This window comes from Neopelma chrysocephalum, unplaced genomic scaffold, assembly GCF_003984885.1.
Source record: "Neopelma chrysocephalum unplaced genomic scaffold, ASM398488v2 Primary Assembly neopelma1_69, whole genome shotgun sequence".
NCBI classification, from domain to species: domain Eukaryota; kingdom Metazoa; phylum Chordata; class Aves; order Passeriformes; family Pipridae; genus Neopelma; species Neopelma chrysocephalum.
In genome coordinates this window covers 560,698-585,785 of record NW_020897729.1, presented here as the reverse complement: position 1 = coordinate 585,785, position 25,088 = coordinate 560,698, and the positions used below count along the sequence as shown (strand labels likewise).

Genomic DNA, 25,088 nt, shown 5'->3' with positions numbered 1-25,088 from the left:
CCTTCGGGAATGAGGTCCTTTGTTTTTGCAAATAAATGTGGATACTGTGACTTAATATTTATATATGTAGGAATCACTGATGGATTGTGATCTCTCCCTTTTGCTAGTCCCTGCACTGACCAGCCAGATGAGCCAAAAATCTCTGCTGAAAACATCTCTTTGGGGTGAGTAGGTAGAAACCAGTGGTTCTGGTCTGGTCCTGTGAGGACAACATCCCACACATCTGTGAGGAAGACCCAACTCTCATTCCTGATCCTGATCAAAAGGAAGAGTCTGTCTCTCTGGCACATTAAAACTCTAGGTGTTTAATGGGAGCCTTATTTCCATTGTAAACTTCACATGAACCATTAAGGTAACAAGAGCCTACATCAAGGGAAATGTGCTGCCCCTTGGGCCTCTGCAGGGGCTGAGAAAGCAAACACCACATGCTTCTGTGCAACAGAAAATCTTTATTGGAATGATATCCAACAGATCCAGATTTCTGTGCTTGCCCTCCCCTGTGCACAGTGACAGGACATGGTGAGGAGCAGCTCTGGCTCAGCAAGCTGAGGCAGGCAGCCTGAGCCCTGAGCCCTTCACATCACACCCATCCTGCCTTCCTGTCCCAACAGCAGCCATTAGGTCATCACAGACCTGTTTGTAGGAGGCAACAGAAAACCAAGACACCACTGTGAGCAACATCTGCAGGTGTGGGCAGAGGCCCAAGCCCAGGGAAGCTGAGTTAGTGTTTGGTGCCTCAGGGGACCTGGTGAGAAGGGGGAGAGTGTACAGTGGCAATAAGCCTGAATGGCACACACAGGACAGCACAGAAAGTTGGGAAGCATCTTCCAAGTAGAAGACCATGGTAGGGTAAACCTGGAAGGAAGGAACAGCAGAGAGTGGCAGTGGGCTACCAGCTCCTGTCACAGTCCCTGTTAGACTTGGCTGTGGTGTGGTCATGGAGGATGGCATCCAAATTAGCAGCACGATGAAAGAACAGAACAAACTCTTAACACATTTATACCCAGCCAGGCAGTTTGGGGAAGGGCTCATCTTCATCCTCCAGTCCTGATGAGCCTTCAGATGCAGTATTTCCAAAAGCAGGCTGGAAAGGGATGCAAGAGAAAGATGTTAGCATCCAAGGGACTTTTTCCAGCTTCCCACTCTGGAAGAGGGTTTCAAAAGACCCATGTCTTGAGAGAGTTGAGGTGTGAAGGCAGCAGTATGGTTTCTGGGCACACCTCAATTATCAGCTTTGACTTCATATAACAGTTTTAGAAGGTGTTTTCTTTAGCTGCTCATAGTGTAAACATGGGGTCTAAATGTTTTTTCCATATTGCTCGATTTAAAAGGGTTCCTTTTGCTCTACTTCAGCAATGTCAGGAACAAGCTTTTTATTTCTTGTCTACTGGCCAGCAGTTTTTCTGCCTCAGAGGTGTGTGTGGGGTTTTTCACCTGTGGCTGACTGGAGGAGCAGGATACTGACTTGGAGAGACTGGATCTGATCCTTACTTATATTTTTAAGACCCAGTCACTACCACTCTGCTACTAACTATCTCCAAACAACACTGATCTCTGTGGGATCTTCTAAGAAGACTAGATTAAGGAAGGATGCATATTTTGGTGTTGGAAAAAATAGCTGTATCACCAGCACGAATCCATGAATCCCATGTGGGTCTCCTATTATCAAGTATGAGAAGAGATTTCTACCTGGTTTTTGAAAGCAGGATCTTGGAAGGAAGCTTCTCCTGAATCAGCAATGCTCACACTGAGACACGAGCTCCTCCCAGACTGGAAGGACTTTAGATGAAGACAAAGATTCTCTGTTTTAATTTCTGTCAGAATCTGATTTAAACCTGGCAAGGGGAAGTAGTTTTATCTATCTTTAAAACTTCCAGGACTGGTGAGGGCATGAATTACATTAGCCAAATTAATGACAGCCTCCAGGGTTGCTTGTAAATTGCATATTGCCTAAGGATCACCTAAGCACTTAAGCAAGCCTTGCACAAAGGAATTTTCTCTTGGCTGTCTGGCAGGTTGTCAGCTTCCACATGCACAAAGCATGTGGGCTAAGGGCAGAACTAGCTCTTTTGTTTTTAGGCCAGATCTGTCATCAGTGACTTCTGGTTCACAGCTGCTGCTGCTGCTTTGTGGAGGAATCCACAGAAAGCCACTGTGAGCAGCATTGTCCCTGTGCTTGTCAGGGGCAGCCTCGCAGGAGCACTGGTACCACAGGCTGCTGAGCCACTGGTTATGGACTGGACAGAGCTTGGAGACCAACTGGGAGACCTACCAGATCTTAGTTCCCTGCATTCTTGGTTGATTTCCACATCTTTTTAGCTGGTTTTCAGCAGCAGAAACAAGTGCTCCTTTTTTCTCTGTAGGGAGGCATTGACCTTGGCAGAGGGGAACGCATGCAGTCCACATGTCTCATTATGCCTTCAGCACTAGCTTTGTGCCCAGAGCAAAGCGACGGGTGCACTGTGGGGACGTGTTCACACAGAACTCACCCCCTCCAGGGCAGGCACTCTTTGCTCACATAACCCCATGTTCCTCTGTGAAAAGTGAGATGTGACACTGACTGCCTCCATGAGGGCCTGGTGTGCAGACCCAGTTGTATCTGCCTCGACAGCAGGCAGGGTTGGGTACACAGTCCTTCTCACCAGCTGCTAAACCAGCCAGCCATTGACAAGAGAGGGCCAGGACTGCCAGATAAGCTGCCAGCCAGATGTTTTTCAGCATATTTGGGGCATGTTTACTGTCACTGCCTTTGCTGCAGAAAGGAAGCCCTAGAGATGAGAGTGGACAGGATGGCTGCAAGGCTCTAACGCAAAACCTACCGCGTTTTTTGGGCTGGGATGCTGAGAGACTTTCCAAGGCATAGGCCACCTCTGACCCTTCCTCAGTTGAGAGCTGATCCTTCAACTTCTCCAGCTGTTTAAACAGAAACACAGCAGTAAACAAAGGCCCCATTATGAGGAGCTCCACAGAGTGCTGGCAAGTGCAGGGCAAAGGAGGTACATGTAGACTGGCTGTAACCCCTGTGGGCAGGAGGCTGTGTAGGATATTGGATTAAGAGTCAAGATAGGGCTGAGGCAGGTCTCCAGGCATCCAGCCACTGCAGCAGAGAGCATCACTCTTCCATTGCTCTGGGTTGTCCCTCCTTTCTCTCCCTCACAGGTCTTGCTACCTTTCCCTGGTTATATTGTGGGTAGTCCACCATATTTGTTCTTCATCCATAGCTACTATTTTCTAGCAGACTGTGAACTTCTACAGCCACCATCCTGACTTCTGCTCTGGCAGAGTTGCCCCCAGAAAGTCAGAGTTTAACATCCCTCAGCACTGGAGCGAGGGCTAGCATAGAAGCTGGCAGCCTCCCCTCTGGCATGATACACTGTGATTTTTCAGTCTGAAGTGAAAAGTGCCATGTGGAACCTACCCCAACCTCCAGGATCCACGCAAACAGCTGATCTGAGAAGGGGAGAAAAAGCACTTCCACTGCTCATGGGGTTTGGGGAGTGGCAGCTGTGTCAAGGTTGCTGCAGACCTTTCCCTATTCCTGGGCACTGTATGTAGATAGGGGATGCTCTGTGTGTGTGTGCACTTTGATCTGACCTTGGGTAGGGCCACCTTTACTAGCAAAGAGTCCAGAAAAAAATTCTGGCTTAAGTGGGCAGTGACTATCCCTCCAACTTCAACCCGTTATCTACTGCAGCCAGCTGATACAATGCTTAGGAAGGAAGCATGACTTCCTCTTCCCACTTGCTTTTCTTCCATGGAGATTTCCATTTGTGCTTAATTTTTTCCTGGCTTGGCCTTCACTGGCCTTTCACTGGTGACAGAGGCAGGAGCTGCCTCAGCTCTTATTGCACTCATCCATAGCCTTGCTCTCTTTCCACCTTTTCCAGCTTGTGCAGCTGTTTAGCCCAGGTTCTGCTTTTGTAGCCCAGGTTCTCCTTTTCTCTTTGTGCAATACATGCTTACATCATATCATCAGGACGAAGGGCAGCAGGATGCAAAGATGGAAGGATATGGCATAAAGACAGCTTAAACAATCGTTTAACTATTCATACATGTATGCTTCTATGTGTCTGTACGTTTGCTTTTCTCACCTGTTCAAGCTCTTCAAATTTCTTTGCCAACTCCCAGTCTGCAAGAAGGGAAAGAGTAATGTCAGTATCTGCATTGCTTCATGAAGCTCCAATTAAAAACCATTTCCTCATTTGTCCTCTCCAGGGGTTGACAAGAAAAGACCTAGTTATCATTTAATTCCTACTAGTGATCTCCAAATGAATGACAGCAGAACCTGACAGAAAAGTGGGTCTTCTCTGCTGAATCCTATTGGACTTTATCCTAATTCTCCATTATGAGGGAGGTTTCTTTGCTGTTCACTAGGCCATAGGGGAATTGGCCCAATGAGGTCACTTAACTGTGTGAAGCCAACTCAGGTGACCCTCTTTGCTGCTTTTTAATTTTATCCTGCTAACAGCAAATCTCTAATTCAGGCTTTTCTGCCACTGGCCTTTATATGAAATTTCATTTCTTCTTTTAGGACTTCTTTATGCTCACATCACCCATGCAGGCAGAAGTCAGAACACACAGAGTTAGCCTAACAGAACTTACTGCTTTGTAAGTCAGCAAAGATCTGGGCTAGCAGAGTGGAGCAACAGGAAAAGTCACATAGCAGTGAGTGCACAGATTCCACGCCTCTAAAAGTTGGGGGAGCACAAGGACCTGGGGGCCAGCTTCATAGATCAGACTTAGAGATCTCAAGGCGAATCAGTACTGTACTACTGTCAAAAAGCTATGCAGGTGGATGAACGAACTGCCCTGAGACATCCTGTTCAGAAGGAGGAGAGAATTAGGTTCCTGGAAACAGGATTTAAAACCTCCAACTGAATTGGGAATGGCCTGGACTAATGATAGGGAAAGCTGCAGGAATAGGGGGTTTCAGTCTCACTACTCTTGAGGACTGAGATACCTTATTCCAGAATCAAACTGATGTCAAAATCACTTAATTTTTTAATAAGATACATGAGCTCAGTTAAAGCTGAGTGACTGGCTGCAGTGGTTCTCCTGGGAGGGCAACACAAAATGATCAGCCGGTTTTAAGTGCTAGTTTAGTGCATTTGGGAAAAATGCACTAAAATAAGCAGAAGAGCCAGGAAAGAGCTAAAGAATATCTCTGCTAGGCCCCACAAGCAAGCCAAAAAACAGCCCTGAAGCTGCCTCTTTTGTCTGTTCCTAATGTGGCACCAGGCATTGGTCTGGATTGTCAAGGGGATTTAGGACATAATTCCCCTTGATTTCAGATTTCAGATAAGACTTCAACTCACAGACACATTGCCAGACTTGTTTTTTTGGTTTGGTTTGGTTTTTTTTTTAATGTTTGAAACTGAGCAGGAGGGTTCCAAGAAAGAGCTGACTGCTTGCTTGGTTTTTCCTTCAAGAAGGAAACCATTCTGTTGAAAATCCAGAATATTTTCTGACAGATATTTAACTGCCAGTAAAAGCAACAGTTCCTAAGCAAATCCATCACATCAGGACTCAGTTTGAGAGATGTGATGGGGATGAGAGTCAGGAGGTGTGGGCTCTGTTCCTGGCATTGTCAGCAATGACCTCGGTCAGATTCCTCCTAAGTATGTCTTTACATATCCGTAAGGTAGAGAGACAGATCCTGGCATATCTGTAAGTCAAAAGTGCCACTTAGGAGGTGTTGTTGTTATCATTGTTATTATAGACATTTTTACCTCTTTCAGAGTTTCAAGTGCCTATTTTGCCTTGACTTTCTGCAAACTGTAAGTTTGGCCAATGACTGCTATGAATAGAAAATGAACAGCGGTCGAAATTGGGAACAGATTATCTCAGGCAGGGAGAAGGAAGTTAATTTATGGATGAAGCCTTGAGAAACTGCCTGCTGTAAATCCTCTGTCTCTGCTCTGCTCAGAGATTCATTATATTCAATTGTCTGGCATAAAATGCAGCCTTTCCTCCAGGACTAATAAGTGCAATAATCCATAAACCTATCATAAAAATGTTATTTCTTGAATGCATCCTCTTTGCAAGAAGATGCCTTTGTTAGTATAAGGACTTGATTTATTTGTGTTTATTTATTTGTCCCAGGTTTGTTTAACCACTGCCTTGCTGCATTAACAAGCATCTGGGGAAGATCACCGAGTGAGTTTGATGAATGGATTTTCATAACAAAATTTTTGCTGGGCCCTGCTCTCAGCTGTTTTCATAGGGAAGGGCAGCTTCCTGCTCTGAGACCACCACGTACAGCTCCAACCCTCCCCTGGGTGCAGTGGCCGTGGGAACAGCTGACCCCTGTAATCCATTTGGTGCCCAATGTCAGGGAAAGCCCAAGTTTCTCTTCAGCAGGTTTGAGTTTAGCCACATGGTGGCTTTAAATTTGGTGTCTGTTCACAGAGCACAAACAGGAAAACTTCCCCATGGCCTGTCTTTGGTGTCTCCACTGTGTGGGAAAATCCCGTTGTCTCAACCGCCTCCAGCAGTAAGCAGGGGCTTAGGCCCAGGCAGGAGCTCCTAATGCCCTTGTCCCAGCCTACACTTGACCCCAAGGGATCTCACCTACACAATCTCTGCACAACTTTGGTGCCACCCCACTGCCCCATGTGCTCACAAGATGCTGCTGGTTTCAGCAAGATACGGAGCTGTCTCTCAAAAGCCCATGGGGCTGTGTGGGGTGTGGGTGGAGAGGTGACTCCCAAAGCTGGCCTGTAGCCCAGACATTGAACACAATGTCTCAGGGATATCAGGTGCACAGGGACTCAGCAGAATCTCTTCTTGTTATTACTTATGTACGCACACATGCTCCCTTGCCAGCACAATGCTGAGTGTCTGAGGATCTAGGGTATGTGTTTTTTGGCATTGCAAAAGCAGGTCCAGGAGCCCCATGATGGAGAACATCTGACATTAATCACATGTAGGCACCATACCGGGTGCTTCTGCTTTCTGAGCAGCTGGTATTTCTGAGAAACCTGAGAATCAGGTTCCTTGCATTCATGCACACACAGATTCAAGAAGTGGAGATCTCCCATCCCCTTTGCTTACCAACATTTTCTGGCCTCCGCCATGCAAATTTCTTATTAAGAAGCAGATTCAGCAGTGTGTCCTCGTGATTTGTGTCTTCTCTCTCTGGAAGCACTCGGTTCTCTGCAGGACATAAAACACATCTTCCTCAATCTCATCAAATTAAGAATCAATTAATCAATTGATTCAATTAATCTCTTAATCACATTAAGAAGGCTAAGAAGTGGAAGGAAAATGTCTCCTGTCAGCACTCATGAGGGTAGAAGGAGCTCGGGGGAAAAGGAAGGTGTGTAAGCACAGAATAAAATGTCCAGGCAGTGAGGGCTGCGCAGTGAAAGGGTGTGGGATGGGGAGCCCTCCCTGCCAGCCCCGGGCTGCTGGCCAGTTTCTCTGCAGCCTCATCAGCGTGGCTGGCTGCAGAGAGCTGGAGACATCACCTTCGTTTAGAAGTTCCAACCTCTTCTGGAAGGCGGGTGTAGTGGATGCCTCTGCAAAGCCAGACAAGCAACCCACAGGATCCTCTCTTCTCAAAACTGCAGGTGTTACCCCCACTCACACCATGCACCTTCCCAGGACCGATAGAGGCTCATGTGTGGGTACCACAGCTGAAATGCCCTGAAGCCCCACAGCCCATTCTTGCGCTCACTCAGCCTGGGGGCTGCTCTATCTGACTGCCAACAGTACTGCAGGATTCTTCCTGAACCAAGTGTGGAGGAGCTTAAAGCAAGACCAAGCAGAATTTTTCTGTTTTCCAGGAAAAACTTCCCCAAGCTGCTGTTCTAAAGCTATTTGGACCCCTGTAGGAGGCCCCTTTAGGGAACTTTCTCAGTGGTTTTACTGTAGTGGTTGTGGCTATGCCCTCAAATGAATGGTTGTGAAGGTCAAGGGTTTGGCAGAAACCAACAGACACAGGATAGGACTAATCAGTGCCCTGAAGAGACCCTCTCAGCTCTGCTCAACAGATTTCCAGAGTCTTATAAGACTAGAATGTTGCACTCATTTTTGATAATGACAGAATAAGAGCCAGACTTTATAGGTAGAGTGGCCATTCCACAAAATCTTTGGTCTGAACACCCCTGTTCCACACCCAGACCCTACAAAGCCCTGGAAGATGCCTACAGAATCCATGGAAAATACTACGAAATTATACAGAAAGGCTTATTTTCTCTCCTTCCAGGATCTTTAGGACTTCATCTCAATGTCTTCAGGGAGGTAAGAAAGGAGAAAACAGTCTCAAATAGCCATCAGCCCTACAGAGCTCTGAGGGGATGAATGCAATTATTTTTGATAAACATGAGGCAAAACATTACACCAGGTGAGCCTAAAGGATGCTCAAGAGTATATGGGAATCAGCTCTGTTAGCTAAAGTCACATAAATCTGCAGAAGCAGAGGGATGCTGGACAAAGCAATGCTGCAAGTATTTGGCCAGACTCAACCCTGCCTCATGCTGCAGCTGAAGCCTCTGGTCCTGATTGTGATCTCTAGAAATAAACCCAAGGGAGCGAGAAAAGCTACATGCTGTGTAAAACTTGCAATTAGCATGGAGTGCTATAAACCTTGTTCCTAAGTCTGAAAGACAGTTATAATTTTAAAATACCTACTTTTACTTGCTCAGGGGATTTGCTACAGGAAAAAAAACACCCTATAAACACTCTAGTACAAGATAAACACAAGCAATATTTAGATAGCTTGGCCTTGGGGATATTTTGGTTGTCATTACAAAAATAAATAGGTGATATAAGATGAAAAACATTTGAAAAGCAACGTTATTTTCAAGGCTATATTTAGCTGCTCATTCTTTTTTCCACTGCCAAGTCTCTTTAAGAAAGAACGTTAATGATTGACATTTCCTTGCAGTATAAGTTCAAGCTAAGACTAATTTAAATTATGGGAGAAGAACATATAAAAAGAAGTTCTGTGAAGAAAAAAAAGTTCAGCAGCACTCTACTACTGACATTTATGAGCTGTCAAATCTCATATGGTACATACTGGAATTGCTACTCTCTGATATTTTAATGTTTTTCTTTGGAGATTTTCTTATGGGAGAGAAAGAGCTACCCTTACCAGATTTCACCAGATCTGATATTTTCACTCATTAGCAGAATGTGTCATGCAACCAGCTGCAGATTAGAGGAACAGCTTTAGCTCATGCTGATATGAACAAGTCTCTCGGTAGCACCCATGTTAATTGATTGTGCAGCCTGAGGTTCATTTTGTTTCCTTTCCCAGATAAGGGAGTGTTGCATTGGCCATGGCAAGCAGCAAAGCAAAAGCATAACCACCTACCTGCGTCACGTAGTCTGTATTCCAGCTTACCTTGTAGTAAAAAAGGTTCTCCATGTGTGGATGGGACACACACAGTCATGGTCAGGATGGTTAGCACTCCAAGACACAGCTGGACAGACCACATCTTCTCCACGTTCCCACTGCCCAGAAGCATTCTTCCTTCAGGCACGGTGGAGGACTTCAATGAAACCCAGCGCCAGATGAGCTCACTTTTAAGAGGCAGTGGATGTGCCGTGATTGCAAATGGCCTTTGGAGGAGGGGAGAAAAATATCTCTTGAGATATAATTCAACCTGTCAATATGATTCACTCCTTTGGGAGTGGACAGAACAACCCAGTAACATATGTCAGATGGAACCTGTTCAATATATCTCATATCAGACTGATCTAATGAATTCTGATGTTCCCACAGGCGTGCACTGTTCACGCACGTTGATATACGTTCCATACATACGTACATTAAAAATATTTTTTCAGGGCTGCTGCTTTAATGGAGTTCAGACATGAGGACTCCCACGTTAGCAAGGAAGATTTGTCTAATGTACAAGTTGCCGTATTTTCCCAGTTTGGACAGAATCAGGCTAATGGGGTTTTGTAATTTATCATCTCACTTCCTAGCTCCTATATTAATTAATGTGAGATATAATGAGTGCTGAAGTGGTGGGAAACAGAGGGGTAGAGCTCTTTTCATTTAACTGATTGGAGGATGTCGAGTGTGTCTTGCTCACTGTGACTTATGGCTTTGTCAACGGGAAAGGCTTCACACCCTATTTTGGGATTATTTTGAGTGGGGGAGTGCAGATTTGGCAGTGATATGGAATACGTCAAGGATGGGCAAGTGTCTTCAGTTTTTTCTTGGGGGAAAAAAAAAGAAGTGGAAGGTCAGATGCTGGTTCTGGCTACACAGCCTTATTTTATAATTTTAGAACAAAGTATAGAGGCACATTGTACGTATTCCAAGTCTTCTCAGGTCATGACTATATTTTAGCTTGACTTCCGTTTGTTGCTTATCCATCACTATTGATCAGGGACCTGCTACTACTTTCTATAACTACCTTACCAAGGAAAATGTTGTAATAGTAACAGCACTAAATTTTGTTCTTCACTTCTGCTTTTCATGCAGAACTGAATCATCTGTACTTGCCATGGTTTAAACCCAGCCAGCAACTAAGCACAACAGAGCTGCCGGCACACTCCCCCCGTGGTGGGATGAGGGAGAGGATCAGGCCAAGCTCTGACTTGTACATACACTCCTAGTGACTCACTGTGTGTGCTTTTTTGACACCACGTCATGCCAGATTACCCAACATAGCTTCATCTGATGGTACCTGCACTTCATCTTAGTATCATTTCCATGTTTGGGCTTTTGGCTTCTGGTCCCCTGCTCTCCCTACAACTTGCTCTGTGCCTTGGATAGGTATTGAATGACTAGCCTTTTAATAACCCTTGTAATATTTTATTATCTGATATATTATCAATAAAAGTATAGGGGGAGAGGCTTAAATTTTTTGCAAGACATGTCTCTAAAAATGAATGCGATGCTTCTCTTAATGAATACTTTTCTACTGAGAAAATATTCCAAAATTTTCCCCGCAGATATAATATGTACAAATAAACCAAACTCGTATTTTTCCTCAGATTTGTGTGAGACAGTGATCAGCTAGCTGAAGCACTTCCCTTCTTCATAAAGTTCTGTTTGGACTCAAGGACACCTATGTCCCACTAAGAACAGTTTTTCAGTCACCTCTGTCTCCCTAAGCCGCCTGTTTCAAAGTGGTCAGAGTTAAGTAGCCCCCATGAAGCAGAGGCCATAACTTAATGAGCACCACCTTGCACAGGAGTCCAGTGTGGACAATGTAGCTGTGACACAAAACTAAATTCTCAAGGGAAGGTCAGGTCCATTTGAACTTGGTGATAAGTGGCTTTCCAGGTCCTTACCAGCTTGTCTAGAGATGTGCTGTGAAATCGACTTTGCCTTGATACAGAAAGTGGGTTTTTCCAGTTTATGCAGAATCCACAGATCTCTGACTGTTTTTTCCAACCCTTGGCTATCAGATCTCATGGGCTATTGGCAGGCTCTTTCAGGAAGATGAGTTATTCCTGGGATTTCCTCTTTCACTGCAGAGAAACTTCAGTTCTGGATCACTGCAGTTTTCAGCCCCCAAAGCAGCTCATGCATAGAATGTGCCAGACCTTTCAAATGAAGGCTCTGGTGAAGGTGAGGAACTGCCATGCTACATTTACATATGAGAAGGAAGATTACTGGATGCTCTCATCCAATGGGTTGGTGGATAGACGTCTGGCAGCTGCTGCCAAGCACTGGTAGAATTTTTGCATTTTTTGAAGTTATGAGATGGTTGATTTGCAGCATTGAGCTTCTCTAAGATTTCTACCTGGAAAATTCTGCTGCACATTTGTCCAGGTTCTGGAAATACTATTACATTTTGTTCTTATGTATTTTATTCTCAATAGGAAAACAACATAGTCTCCATATTCTTCCTATTACTTCACTCAGTGATAATGTCTTCTACATGCTCCACTGAGTACTTTTGTCTGGAGTTCAAGGACAATGAGAACATAAAGATGTGAGCTCCATCTCTACCTCCCAAGGTCCTAGTCTGTTTTAGCCTCTTCATGTAGAAGTTTCTCTTTCAACAGAGCTGTGCAGACAAAGCCAACCAGTTCAGATGGCAGAAATGGAGAAACCTTGGCCCAAGCAGAGGCCACCAAATTCAGCTGCACCAGCTCTGAGCATGAGAGAGATGAATAAGTGTGTCAGGGCCCAGGGGGTGTTAATAGTCCTGAGCATCCTCAGCTGGGGCCTCACAACCCTCTCTGCCCATCAGCTCAGGAGGCCTATTTAAGCTCAGCCCTGGTCCACTTCTGTTTTTCCCTGAGCTGTGCTGGAGGAATGCTGGTCTGGGGCTCAGCTGTCTTTGCCTGCACATGGTCCCTGCTGATCTGGACCCAGACCTGCAAGTTGACTTCCCTGTTTGACCTCAGATGTGTCCCATCTCTGTGGACGGTCTGGTGTTCACTGAGCTGTGTTTGTCCCTGACTGCTGTCATCAGGCCTGATGCTGGCCAGTGTATTGACTTCCATCTTGACCCGGGATCTGCCTCATCATCATGGGCTCCCCTGACTCCTGGGGCTCTTGACTGAATCTGGCTGCAGTCTCTGATCCCGCCCTGCTTGCCCCTTTTGGGATGGGTCCCTGTCCTGCTGTCAGCACCATTGCACTTGGCTCCCTGTTCCCTAGGGCACAGCTGGCCCTCTGATATCATCTTCCTAGAATTGTTCAGCTTCCCTCTGTGCACAGACTCCTCTGCCAGGTGGACCTTGGAGCGATGAAGGCTTTCAGGTATGTTACATAAAATCCCAGTTTCTCTCAAGTTACTCTGAGCTTTGCCACTAGCTCTAATGAAACTAGGGCTGTCTCTAGAAGAGATGCAGTCCCCAAATAACCCATCCTGAGTTTAATCCCACTGTTTCAGACCAAGCCTCAGACAGGTGGAATTCAGTGTGGGTTTTGACTGACTTGTAAGATGTAGGAGGCAGTGTTGAGTTGTTGAAAACAGAACATAAAAAGGATATTTTACAGAGCCAGCTTGGAGTGGCAGGATTCCAGACCACTTTGTATGCTGTACATTGGGGTTTGGAGAGAGAGAGAGAGAATATTCTTTTCTTTTTCAGAGCCTCCTGAGGACACATAAAAACACCACATGCATCATGTATTCCAGGTGAGCCTCATCAGCATCCACAGGCTTTGTCATTGTCTTATGGTCTCCACTTAACCGTAGCTTGTTTTGTCCCACAGCAAACAACCTGCTGAGGGAGGGCCTGTCAGGGAAGTCTCTTTACTTAAGGTTAGGAGAAGGCACATATGAACTGTTACTCAGTCTTTGCACCAAAGATGGGACTTGGTTGTAACTAGTCTCAGGTGGTAGAGACAGGGTTTCATACTGTGTGATACATATGGGGAGATTTCATGCATCACTGTTTTCTTCCCTAGAATGTTCCTAATAATAAGATGAGGGTGGGGAATTAGAAAGAGATTTGGAAATGGGGAGTGGACATGCCTTGTAGAGGGAAAGACAGAATGGGGGCTTGCAAGTGCCATCAAATCAGTGAGAAGTTGGTGAGCTTTTTAGCTGGCAAGAAAAGGGAGCTGCATGCACAGCAGGGGTGAAGTGATCTTCCTACACAATGTCAGAAAGGCAGGAGTCATCTTGCTCCCCATCCTGGGTAGTGACTTGTGTACCCTCCTGTTCCACCCTCTATCACCTCTATTTATTTACATATGCAACGAGCTGTTTCCATCTTCTGTAGCCAAGTCGTTTCTCTCTTTCATAATGTCTGCCTTCCTTGCTTGTATCACCATTGTAGACTTTTCCCCATTTGTCTGTCTATATTTCTATTGCATCTATCTGCTCCTCTGAGTCTCCAATTGTGCTTCACCTGGTAGGAACCAGAGGAGAAGGTATTAAAATGCCTGTCCTCTTCAGCTTTCATCCCTTACATATTTAATGTCGGATTTCTCCTCTGCCTGAATCACCTCTACCCTGGGGCAAACTTGAGAGAACAAAGCCCACTCCAGTCTGTTATTTAAAGCACCACTGGAAGGTGCTCAGATACTCTGCTGATGTGGGGTGCAAAGTCCCTGACAGGGCAAGTTGACTGCAGAAAGGAATTAAAATGTTGTGCTTACAAGCCAGGAGAGTAGTCCCCCTCACAGCTCCCTGAAAGGAGGGAGTGCCTAACAGGGAGGGAGATGTTGTTGTAAAATGAGATTCTCTGTTCCTTAGGGGACTGTTAAAACCAGTCAATATTTATGAAGCTTTTAGTCTGACTCATACAATTTGTTCCCCCTTCTACGTGCTTGTCTTTGGGACTCAGCTGTTGCTTGGCCTGTTACTGACATAAAATTATATGCTGTGGTTTAACTGTGTCTTTGCTTAGAGAAAGAGAAGGGGAAGGTCCAAGGCAGAGTGTAGAGCAGCTCAAGCTGCCACCTCACTTCAGGCAAACAAGGGCCACAAAAAGGGAAGCGTCACCAGCTCCTATCACAGAGAACCAGTTCCTCAAGGTTAGGGCAGTGGAGGATAAGAAGTGCAGCTGGGCTGCCTTGTCTGGCTTTCAAACCCACATTGAGGTCTGTCAGGAAACCATCCAATTTCTCAGAGAGCAAGTCAGCTCCAAAATATCATCCTGGAGTGAGGGACTGAAAGAGTAATTCAGGAATGTAAAGGCGTTGGATGTGGGAAGAGGCAGCCTGTGGAGAAAAAGTAGGGAGCAGAGGAAGTTGTGGTACCATTCTCACCTCTGCCTCTTAATCCTGAGCTGAAGCACCTCCTCCAGATTCAGCATCCTGTCCCTACCGAGTGGGGTTACTTGGCTGAGGTTCCTGGTGAGGAGAGGAAGGCAGTATAGAAACCTTTTCTGCTCTGAAATGTGCCATGACCTGCTGGTCTCAAACACATTTCCAGTGATGCTCCTGAATGGTAAATATTGGTGTGGGTGTGTAAGGACTAACCTGACCCCCATGCCAGGACAGTGGCCTGAAGAGGTGTGATCTGGAATGACCTGGTTATACCATCAGATTTACCCTGAGCTCGACTCCCCTCTGTTCTGACTCACTTTCTGCAAGGCTTGTCTTCATCGGGGATGATGAATGCAGCTTGTGCATGTATTACTTTGAGTAACATGGCCAAAAAGAGAAGGCTGGGTAATTGCCCAATAAAAATGCTGGTTGGGGCACTTTTAAGGTTGTAGATGTCAATTCTATCTGCTAATAGTGCCAACTTTCACACTGTTGTTCCCTTTTCTCCCTCTTCCTGTTCTCAGTTACCATCTGTTTTTTTGGCTTATTGAGAAATGTTGCCCATTTTTTCTGGAAAACTATCACTACAGGGAGGCTTGGAGGATACACAGATCTGTTGTGTTTTGGTGAAACTTGTGCAGATAATCACAAATCTTACCTTTTGGAGAGCCTGTCTTTTTACCTAGATTTTCATTTGCACCCCAAGCTGCTGAGAATCCGTGAGACTTCTGCACATGCAAAAGAATGTTTTGTTGAGCGAACACCACTGCTTTGAGTGCAGACTTGCATATACAAAATCATGACTTGAAACAAGGGCTCCGGCTGAGGCTGTAGGACATATCCATCCCTCACCTTTTGGTCTGCTTACCACCCTGCAGCTTGGGAAACAAGTGATAACACAGGAATTTTTTATTCCTTTTTTTTTTTTTTTAATCTAGAAAAGGGTGGGCAGGTGCAATCATATGAGGTGATTTGTTTAGGTAGAGCTAGAAATTTTTCCAAGTGGAATATAGCAAAGTCACTGCTAGGCAAAAACTACAGTGACTTCAGGCCCCATCAAACTCCCTCTTACAAAATCAGTGTGTTGTGGTTTCATCCAGGTGGTAATGACTGACTAGCTGAGAATGGCCAAGGTGCTTCACCACTACCTGCCACATTTGTTAGGATTCTTGTGGGCCTGCAGGCAACTCTCTGTGGAGCACCAAGTGACTAACATTATTTGGGTGGGTTCTGTTCTTCTGACATAAGAGTAAGGAAAGGATGAGGAAGAAAAATGCAGCAAATGTACCACTTTTAGTCTTACTTCTCTCTAAAGGAGACTTTTGGAATACATACCTGACTTCAGAATGCAAAGGTTTACTCTCCAACTTGACAGTCAGCAAAAGCCCTTGCTCTGTAAAGGCATGGCTTTTGATTTTTTAGTGCCCCTCGTTATGTTACATGTAAGCACAAGCTGAGTTTCCTCTTTGCTCGTTCTTTGCAATCACCCCATTCACTACCCCTGGTGAGCTTTATAATACTTTAATCCTTGCAGGTTTCTGCTCCCCTTGTTCTTCAGAAAGCCTGGATTCCCACAGGCACCATTCAGCTACCTATGGAAATTACACACCTGCTTCTTGGTGCTCTTTGCCAGTGTTGTAATGTTTGCTTCCTCTCATCCACCCCTTCTGGCACAGGACTTCAAACCTCTCTTGAAGTGTCTTACCTTAGAAATGCAGGGAGGTTAATGTCTGAAGTGTTATTCTTTTTCCCCTGTCTGGTTTTCCCCTGCATCCCTACATCCCCTGCCTCCCTCCATGGGAGGCCCTGCAGCATCCCTGCCCCAGGGTGGGGGCAATTCCTATTTGAGCCCCCAAACCTTGATTTTTATTTATCACAAGGGAGAATAATTTGCTTGCATCCCTTAGGCTTCCTGAAGATAGAATGGAGTCCTGTGCTGGGTTTTATACAAGGAGTTTGATTTTAGAGAGAAAAACAAAAGCCCATATCCCCAGGAAGGTCAGTCACTGCTGATCCAGAGTTTTGGACATGGACTTTTGTGGCACCCGATGACAAGAGACACTTAGAACCATTTTTTTCCATCCTTTTGCATTGACCATTAATGGATGCACACGTTCCCGCCTGGGATTAATGGATGCACATGGTCATTATCCTCTGTGTCTATTCCGACAGCAGCCTCATCAGTTGGAAGTCAGCTTTGCCATCATTAAGGAAATTTTAACAAAGACTGTTCTGTTGAAAGTGAACATCTTGATGAGGCTTAATTTATTTCACAGTTGTTGTTATCCTGTTGACCTCAGATGACAGCAGGAGACTTGGAGAGGTGCCCAGTTTATTTAAGAAACAAGAACAAAACTGTCTCTCCCTGCCTGGAGAAAGTGCTTAGCAGCATAAAGCACTCCTAGCTCCTAGTCCCAATGCTCTGCCTGGCAGCCCCTGCTCCTCAAAGCTCTGTGGCTTTTCTGAGGGCCAATCCAGATTGTGTTGCTTTTGTCTGTTTTTGACAGTTTCAGCCTCTACTTTGCACATTCTTTCAGGAGTGTTTTCAGAGCTGTGAAAGCTGGGAAAGTGTTCTGTCATGCACCAGCATTACAATCTGGGTTTATTCCAGTTTGGGGGCAGGATCAGATGCCTGGATGCAGGTAGGGAAAGTGCCCAGTGCTGGAGCTCCCTGGTGTTTAACATTTGTGTGGTGGCACAGTCTCAGCTGCAGTGCCATCTCTGAGTCCCTGCCCACAGCTGTCTAGTGGAGCACAGGTCATGGTGTGCCTGGTATATGGGGTCTGTCATGGAGAATAGTTGCTGGAAAGCACAGAGCCAAACAAGGCACACAATGCAAGGACAAGGGTCCAGGGTCACAGGCTGCAGCAAGGACAAGTACACCTGGATACAAAGAGAAAAATTACAATGAGAGGTGGTGTGATCTCTAGCCTTGGAGATTTTCAAAACTCACCTGGGCAAGACATTGAGTAACCTCATCAGATTTTGAAGCCAGTCATGCTTTGAATAGGGGGTTGGATTAGAGCCCTGAAAATTGTCTTCTAAGTGAAGTTACTTCATGAGAGAAGAGTTAAGGATGTGTGTTGTGCATTTCAGCTCAAATTCTGCATTTGTCATGGGAAATGATATGGACTTACCTTCCAACAGAAGCTCCTGTGAGAATAAATACCTACTTTTATAAAAGATTGAAAGGTCATTGTCTTATTACCTTGAATAAAAGAAAGCAGATGGTCTTCCCAGCTTTATTGAGATTCATCTACCCACAGCAACATGTACCATTTGTCAAGCTGTAGAATTTGCACAGGAAAAGCTGATGTCAATCCAGCAGAACAAACACCTTCCATGCTTTTTGCCTAGAAGTGGCAGCTTGTAGACAAAATTGAGGGTTGGGAGGGTGATTTGAGATCAGCCACACTGAGGAGACCTTTGGGAGCATAAGATGTGATGCTGCTGCAGTACTACCATTACATCAATAATTTGTTTGGTTTCTGTTTGATTCCATCTCATCCTCAGTCCTGCTGTGGTCATTTTTGGATCTTTTATAATCATTACGTGATTCATGCCTTCTTCCAATCTCAGAGATTTCATCTGAGTACATCCCTCAAAAATCAAGCTAAGATGAGAGGGAAGTCTGATGTCAAGAAGGCAGAGAAAATACTTTGGTGTGTAGCACGCTGCCTTAGGGAACAGGGTTGACAGTTGAACTTGTGTTACCCCTCCCAGAAGCCTGTTCCATCCTTTCTGTGCTCTGACAGCTAGAGATGTTTCCCTCATTTTCAGCACCAAGAACTTAATGTCACTTATGTTGACTACCTGTAGTTTCCTTAGGTCCTTGCAGAGCTCACCATCCAACAGCTATGAGTGAGCTTCAGCACATCCTGCAAGAACAAATACATTTGCATTACTAAGGGAGCTACAGGAAGGTATGAGGAGCCCATAATTTGTGTAGTAAAAACCTAAACTCAGGAACTACTCTGCTGTGACTCTGTGCATCAGGTACCAGATCTTGCTTTAGTGTAGCTACACACAGCCAGGAAAACAGTGTGCCCCATAACAGCAGCTAAAGTCACATCAGTCCAACATGGCATTTCTTGAATGCAGTGCAGATTATAACTAATTCATGTTGCTGGTTTGGTCTCTAGACAGGTAACTTAATATGATACAAATTCATTACTGAAGACTAAGCAAAGAGCTGTGTGTGTGGAGTAAAGTGCATGACCACTGGAATGGACAGCCTTAAAGCTTTGTTCATAAATGTAGGGTCATAAAGGTGGCTCTGTTGCATTAAAGCTGCTGTGTAAATGTGAATGCTCCTGGATTTCAGCTTCTATTGGTCTGATTTGAACATTTTCAGAGAGAAGTATTCAGGAGAGAAAGGCAGGAGAAAACCATATTCCAGATTTGGAAAGCTGTGACTTGCGTCAGGTCAGTACATTCTGTGCCAATTCTCCTGTATATTCCTGGTTTCTTGGCCTTTTCTTATGTCCTTAATTTTGTCCAATAAATCTTATTAAGTGATCAAAAAGCTTGATTAGTAAAATGTGAAGGATGTCCAGAGGAATACACTGAATTCAGAAAAACTCTAATTTAGGAGAAGCTAGAAATGGACTTTCAGACCTTTCCTTAGCACAGAGCTGGCTGTAACCACAGGGATTATTTGCAAGAAGTCCTTGTGCAAATAGCAGAGGGATTAGAGGGAGGAACAGGGCAGAGCTGGGTCTGTGACAGGAGATAATCTGTGTGAGCTGCCCCTTGGAGGGGCAAGACCCTGAGACTAATCCCCATCTGTGTAGTGTGGGTCATCCATGCACCATTCACCTCCCAGTAAATGAGTACTGTGGCCTTCTAGGCAGAAGGCTCATCAGCTCAGTGTGTCAGCACACAGGAGAGGTGTGCTAGGTGTGTGTATTGAGAAGGGACACTTCATGAGAGGAAAGTCCTGCTTATCAAACCTGATTTCCTTTTATGACAAGGTAACCCACCTAGTTGATCAAAGGAAGCCAGTTGATGTAATCTTTTTGGATTTTAGTAAAGCTTTTGATACTTTCTACTTTTTGATATAACTGTCACCATATCCTTCTGGTCAAACTGTCCAGCGCACAGCTGAATAAACACATCATGCAGTGGGTGAGACTCAGGGGAGACCTCATTGTAGTTACAACTTCCTCGTGAGGGGAAGAGGAGGGGCAGGTACTGATCTCTTCTCTCTGTTGACCAGTGACAGGACCCAAGGAAATGGCCTGAAGTTGCATCAGGGGAGGTTTAGGTGGGATATTAGAAAAAGATTCTTCACCCAGAGGGTGGTTGGGCCCTGGAACAGGCTCACCAGGGCCATGGTCACAGCACCAAGCCTGACAGAGTTCAAGAAGCATCTGAATGATACTCTTGGGCACATGGTGTGACTCAGGGGGATTGTCCTGTGCAGGGCCAGGAGTTGGACTCGATGATCCTTGTGGGTCCCTTCCAACTTGGCATATTCTGTGATTCTGTAGTTCCGTGACTTTCTCTCTGGAGAAGGCTGAGTGGTTAAAAGGAAGGTAAAGGCAGTCAGGTTAAAGACAGACATTTGAAAGAAACAGAACTAAGGACAGACAGTTCCTGAGTTTCAGAAAACAGGACTGGAAAATTCTGGAGTAGCACAGGGCTAATCCTCTGGAAATATTTATTTTTTTTTTGTAATTCAGTTTCTTTAATGGTTTTGCTTTTTAATAAAATTGAAATATTATTGCCTTTGATGTCTTTTTCTGAGATCTGACATCCCACTCTGTCTCACTCTTAGCTCCTGTTGCAGTTGCCCAAGGTACAGTTTCCTGGAGCCTGTTGGAGAGGTGGAGCAGGAAATGGGCTCAGCCCGTGTATCCCCCTACTCCCCAGTGGCACAGGGGCCATGGGCCATTAGAATAGGAGCTGGAGGCCCCTCATTTCAAATGTGGCAATACTGATCATCTTCTGCTTGCACAGTCCTCAGCTACACAGTTATGATCAAAGCACTTAACAGTCGACATGAGTGACTGCTTTTGCCGAACACAGCCCAGAGAAGCTCAGACATCCCTAAACCCCAAATCCTCTTCCTCTTATCTCCTCTCCTTTGTCCACGGGACATCATCTCATGCTGTTCCTCTGCTGCTGGCAAACAAAGGTGGGCTGGGCTGTGAGTCCTCCCCGTCTGTGCTGAAGGCTGGCACTGACCCGCACGTGGCAGAGCACTAGTGGGGTTTAAAGGCCTCTCAAGGTGCTCCTAGATGAGGAATCTGTCGCCTGCACTGCCCTGATCGAGAGGCGCCCGTCCCAACAGACAAACTGACCATCCCTCCCCCTGAGAGACGAGGTGCAGGGGCCGTGACACCGCTGAGCAGTTTCCGCTGAGGCTCGACCGGGACACGCCTGCGTTTCCCAAGCCGGCGGGACAGCAGCGAACAAGGGGGTGGGATGGCTTTGGGATGGGGATGATGGGTCAGAGGCAGCCAGATCCGGCACGGGGGATCCGAGCTGTCCGAGCGGTCTGACAAGCCGCCCCGACACTAGGAGGGGATCTCCAGACGCCTCCTCAAAGCAGCAAAAAGAAAAAAAAAAAAAGTGAACTATAAATAAACGCCCTCGCAGCCCCCCCGTCCCGCTGGGCTCCTCCTCGCGCCCCGCCGGCGGAGGGGAGGGGGAAGCCGCCCGGGACGCCCCCGCCCGCCTCCCCGGAAGGGGTCGAGGGGCGGCGAGGCGGCCCCGCTCCGCCCCGCCCGGCGCTTTCTGTCCGCTCTCCCGCGCCGTACGGCCCGGCCGCGCCGGCTCCATCCGCTCGCAACTTGGCGGTGCGGGGCGCGGGGGCACCGCCGCGGCGCTGCCCTCGCCGGGCGGGGGCGAGGCCATGGCCGGCATCGGCATCGACCACTCCAAGCTGCCCGGAGTCAAGGAAGGTGCGGGTCACCCCGGGGAACATAGGGGCGCTAGACGGGACAGGGCTGTTTGGCGGAAATCGAGGGGAAAAACTAAGGGAAAAACGTTTTTGTTTTTTTTTTTTTTTTTTTTTTTATTTGGGTTTTTTTTCCCCATTATTATTGTTTTACAATTTCCGAGCGCCGGGGCGGTGCCGAGGCGCCGGGTCAGCGGGAGGGGACGGGGGCGCTTCGGCCCTTGCGCGGGGCTCCCCGGGGCTTACGGGAACGTCCCGGTGCCCCGTGCGGGATGTCCGGGGGTCCGTGCGGGTCGCGGGAGCGGGTGGAAGGCGGGGGGGCCGCCGGGGGAGCAGCAGCGCTCGCTGGACTGAAAGCCTGGCCCCGCTACCGACTCTCCCCTCCCGGGGTGAGCGGCGGGGGCTGGGTTGGAAGCGCCGCTTCCCCCCGGGAGCAGGCGAGGAGCGGCGCTGGGGAAGGGCGCAGCCCTTTGTCTGCGCCGGGGCCGAGGCCGCCGCCGGCGCCTCTGCCGCGCTGCCCCCGCCGCGCCCGGGCAGCCGGGATGGGGGCACCGGGCTGCGCTCCCGCGGGCGGTGAGACAGCCGGGAGACCCCGCGGGGGATGGACGTGCGGACACGTCCCTCGCAGTTATGGCTCGGCCGTGTATGGAGGTTCCGCTCGGGGCGTTGAAAAAATGGGAGCAGAACTGTGAATGTTCACAAATTTGAGGGGGACTGGTGATGTTGAGGTCCCGGTTATAAGTACTTAAGCCCAATGGTTTTTATGAAGACTGCCCTGCACTGAGATCTGGAGCTCCGCCCCGCCCTGCAGACCCCCCGTGCCTGCCGGAGCAAAGGGCGGGGAGTGCCCCCCTCGCTTTCCAGGGGTCCCGCTGGCTTGGCCTGTGCTCAGAGCACGGATTCACCTTCCTTTGAGCCAGGCTGGCCTTGGTTTCCCTGTTAGCAGAGTGTCTGCCTCACACGTGTGCTTTTGAGCTCAATTAAACGTGCCCTGGAGCTGCTTTGGGTTTAAAAAGCTTTGCACGAGTTAGTTTGTTCTTTCTGACAGTGATTTGTGATATAAACCAGTAGAAGCACTGTTATAATCAAGTTAGTTTAAATTTATGCTCTGGTAATAGAGAGCACTGTGTGCCTGCCTAAAACAACCAAAATTCCTTAAACTTTTTTCCCTTGCTACTGGTAATTTTTTTTTTTTAATTTTTGTTTTAAATTTTTTTTCTAATTTCAATTCTTGCAAAATAGTAAGTGTGAATTTGATGATTCAGCTGGTCAAGAATGGAAAACATATGTGTGCAGGCAGCTGGGTGTTCCTTTTGACCTCTTGTCATCCTTCAATGCTTCAGTCAGTGCTACTGGAAGGAAAGTTGAAGTTTTAGGGGTTAATGTTGTCCCTATTAAGTAATTAGCAAAGTTGTTATTGGTCATTTTAGTGTGGCCAAGATCTCATCTTAAGAGTCTGTCCACACATGGTTACTCAAGAAAATGAATCCAATTAACCTTTCCTGTGGGTTGATTAAAGTGAATTAAATCCCTATGTAGATGCTCATATTCAGAATTTAGGTAGCCTTGATTTGTCTTTATTCATTTCTGAAGTGAACTAAGTGGACCGAGCTAAGGTCACTTTCATGCCTTTAGCATGGAAGAATATTTACAGGGTTGCAATATAACTCAACCAGTCCATGTGAATTTGCACCTATGGTATAGCGTGGATTAAGCTTCAAGAGTGTCCTGTTACAACGATTTGTTGTTACATGATAGCAATGGGATTAAAGTAGAATCCCAGAGCAGCTCCGACGTGCAAAGTAGATGCGGTTTGAGCCATGTTTGCAAAGTCTCAGGCATGTGTCACGCAGTTCAATGGTATCAGTTGTTTTTATTTTGGAAGTGTTGAAACTGAGCTATGCTTTGGATTAGGTCTTTTCATGCTCTGTGTTAATGCCAACCAAGGAAAGAAACGCATTGCCTTCCACACCTAGGGAAATATTTATTGCTCCTGATAGAGAAATCACTGTTGATCCTTCTGGAAAAAACATTCTCTTTCTTTGTTTGGGGTAAAGGTCGGCTTAGTCATTCATTAACAATGAAGAACATCGTTTTGGTTTGAGTACTTTGTTCTTCACCAGCTCTCCTTCAGGAGTGGAGGTGTTGTGTCCAGGTTCTCTCTGTCTACAGGTAGCTGGGACTGCTATGAGACATGGTGATCCTCCTCTTCTGGAGTGGTCTCAATAAACTCCTCTAAAAAAGTGAGATCATTTCAGTGCAACGATGGTAGTGAAAATCTGATAGCTATAGCTACGTGCTGCAGGAAGTCTTGCTTCATGTGTTTACTTTCCTTTCTTATCTCTGAAAGCATTTATATCAGCTGAAGGCCTGATATAGATGGCATTTTGCAGGTGAAAACTACTTCAGCTGCTTCAGTTTATTTTGCGGACGGGTTTACGGGTGTGAAATGCACTCTCAAAGCACACTTTTCCTACTATAAACTAGACCTTGCTGCTGCAGCCTGGTGTTACAGAACCATTTTTCCATGAGTGGTAAAGTGAATGTTCTGACCACTGTGGTCAGTAAACCTCTTGTAAGTTATTTGCTAAAGGTTTTGGTGTTAGTTGCAATCTGTGGCCTGAATTGCTCTGCATGCTTTTTTGTTCACCTCCCAAATGTCTGTGACATATTTGCTTTTCACAAAGTAGCCTTTGCTGTTTGCTCTTTTGACCCGCCTTAGGAGATTACCCATCTTTATGTGACTAGATCTTTTTTACCAGAGGTCTTATTTGTGAGCCTTTTGGTGATAAAAAAAATCCTAGAAACATTATTTTAATTACTTACTTCTAAAGCAGATACAATAAACTGCCTTGGACTCTGCTTGATCTGTCTCACATTTCTGGTGATCTGATGCATTACTAGCAGCTAATTTGGGAAGGGCTACACCTTCTTCTTGGCTGCTTGTTGGAAATGAGCTCTTGGACCTGAGTGGCATTCGTGGCTGCATGCAGGCAAGCAGAGCTGCACGGGAGGTGTTTCTGAGGAGGTCTTTTGGAGTTGTGCAAACCTTGCCCACCTTCGGAGGATGTACCTGTGTTCCTGTCTGCTGTTGTTGCCTTTCCAAAGGGCTGAAGTGTGTGACAATGGCTGTTTGAAGGAGATACCTGTCTGCTAGGACTGAGGCTTAGACCTTCATCCATTGCAATCTCTGAGAGCCATCAGTTGTTAGCAGGAAAAACCCAGGGTTGGGCAACCTTGCCAGGGGCTCCTAATCTTCCTGCCAGTTTGAATCCTTTGTGAGGAGAGAAAAGGGAGAGGTGGGGGGGAGGACCCTGAACTCTGCCCCAGCAGTGTGAAGCTCTGGAAAATTTCCCCTGGAAATTTGCAGTGGCTAAAGTGTTTTTATTGAATTTTAGTTTTAGTAGTGCTATAAAGACATAAAAGGCAATACATCTGTGCCAGTCATTGGAACTGGCCCTGCCACGCTGCTGTCTGGAGCTCCAGCCTTGACAAAGGCTGATTGTGGCACCTGTGCTTGGAGAGACACGGCAACAGTGCTCATAC

At 46.4% G+C, this 25,088-nt stretch overlaps 2 protein-coding genes across 3 annotated transcripts in view; one reads left to right on the top strand and one right to left on the bottom strand.

The window, feature by feature from the left end:
* Positions 1 to 461: 461 nt before the first annotated feature.
* On the bottom strand, positions 462 to 17,889 carry UTS2B (urotensin 2B). Of its 2 annotated transcripts, none has more exons than XM_027685718.1 (6): positions 17,847 to 17,889; positions 9,350 to 9,567; positions 7,054 to 7,155; positions 4,092 to 4,129; positions 2,820 to 2,913; positions 462 to 1,084 (listed from the first exon to the last, which is right to left on the bottom strand). In XM_027685718.1, the coding sequence occupies exons 2-6, from the start codon at positions 9,471 to 9,473 to the stop codon at positions 1,059 to 1,061; spliced, it is 384 nt and encodes a 127-aa protein (XP_027541519.1). In that variant the 5' UTR covers positions 9,474 to 9,567; positions 17,847 to 17,889; the 3' UTR covers positions 462 to 1,058. The 2 variants fall into 2 exon arrangements, with proteins under 2 accessions (XP_027541519.1, XP_027541520.1); XM_027685719.1 differs by lacking the exon at positions 17,847 to 17,889 and adding an exon at positions 11,257 to 11,362.
* A 3,558-nt stretch (positions 17,890 to 21,447) lies between these two features.
* CCDC50 (coiled-coil domain containing 50) overlaps positions 21,448 to 25,088 on the top strand; it is a 42,632-nt gene continuing 38,991 nt past the window's right edge. Inside the window, exon 1 of the mRNA XM_027685421.1 lies at positions 21,448 to 21,546. Within this exon, the coding sequence (XP_027541222.1) occupies positions 21,498 to 21,546 (49 nt within the window). The 5' untranslated portion in view covers positions 21,448 to 21,497. The remainder of the gene's footprint in view (positions 21,547 to 25,088) is intronic.

Coding starts and splice junctions, on each gene's coding strand:
- UTS2B (XM_027685718.1), bottom strand. CDS start 9,473: ATGCTTCTGGGCAGTGGGAACGTGGAGAAGATGTGGTCTGTCCAGCTG. Junction 4,130..7,053: donor GCGGAGGCCAGAAAATGTTG/GTAAGCAAAGGG, acceptor CCCTTCTTGCAG/ACTGGGAGTTGGCAAAGAAA. Junction 1,085..2,819: donor ATCCCAGCCCAAAAAACGCG/GTAGGTTTTGCG, acceptor ATCCCTTTCCAG/CCTGCTTTTGGAAATACTGC.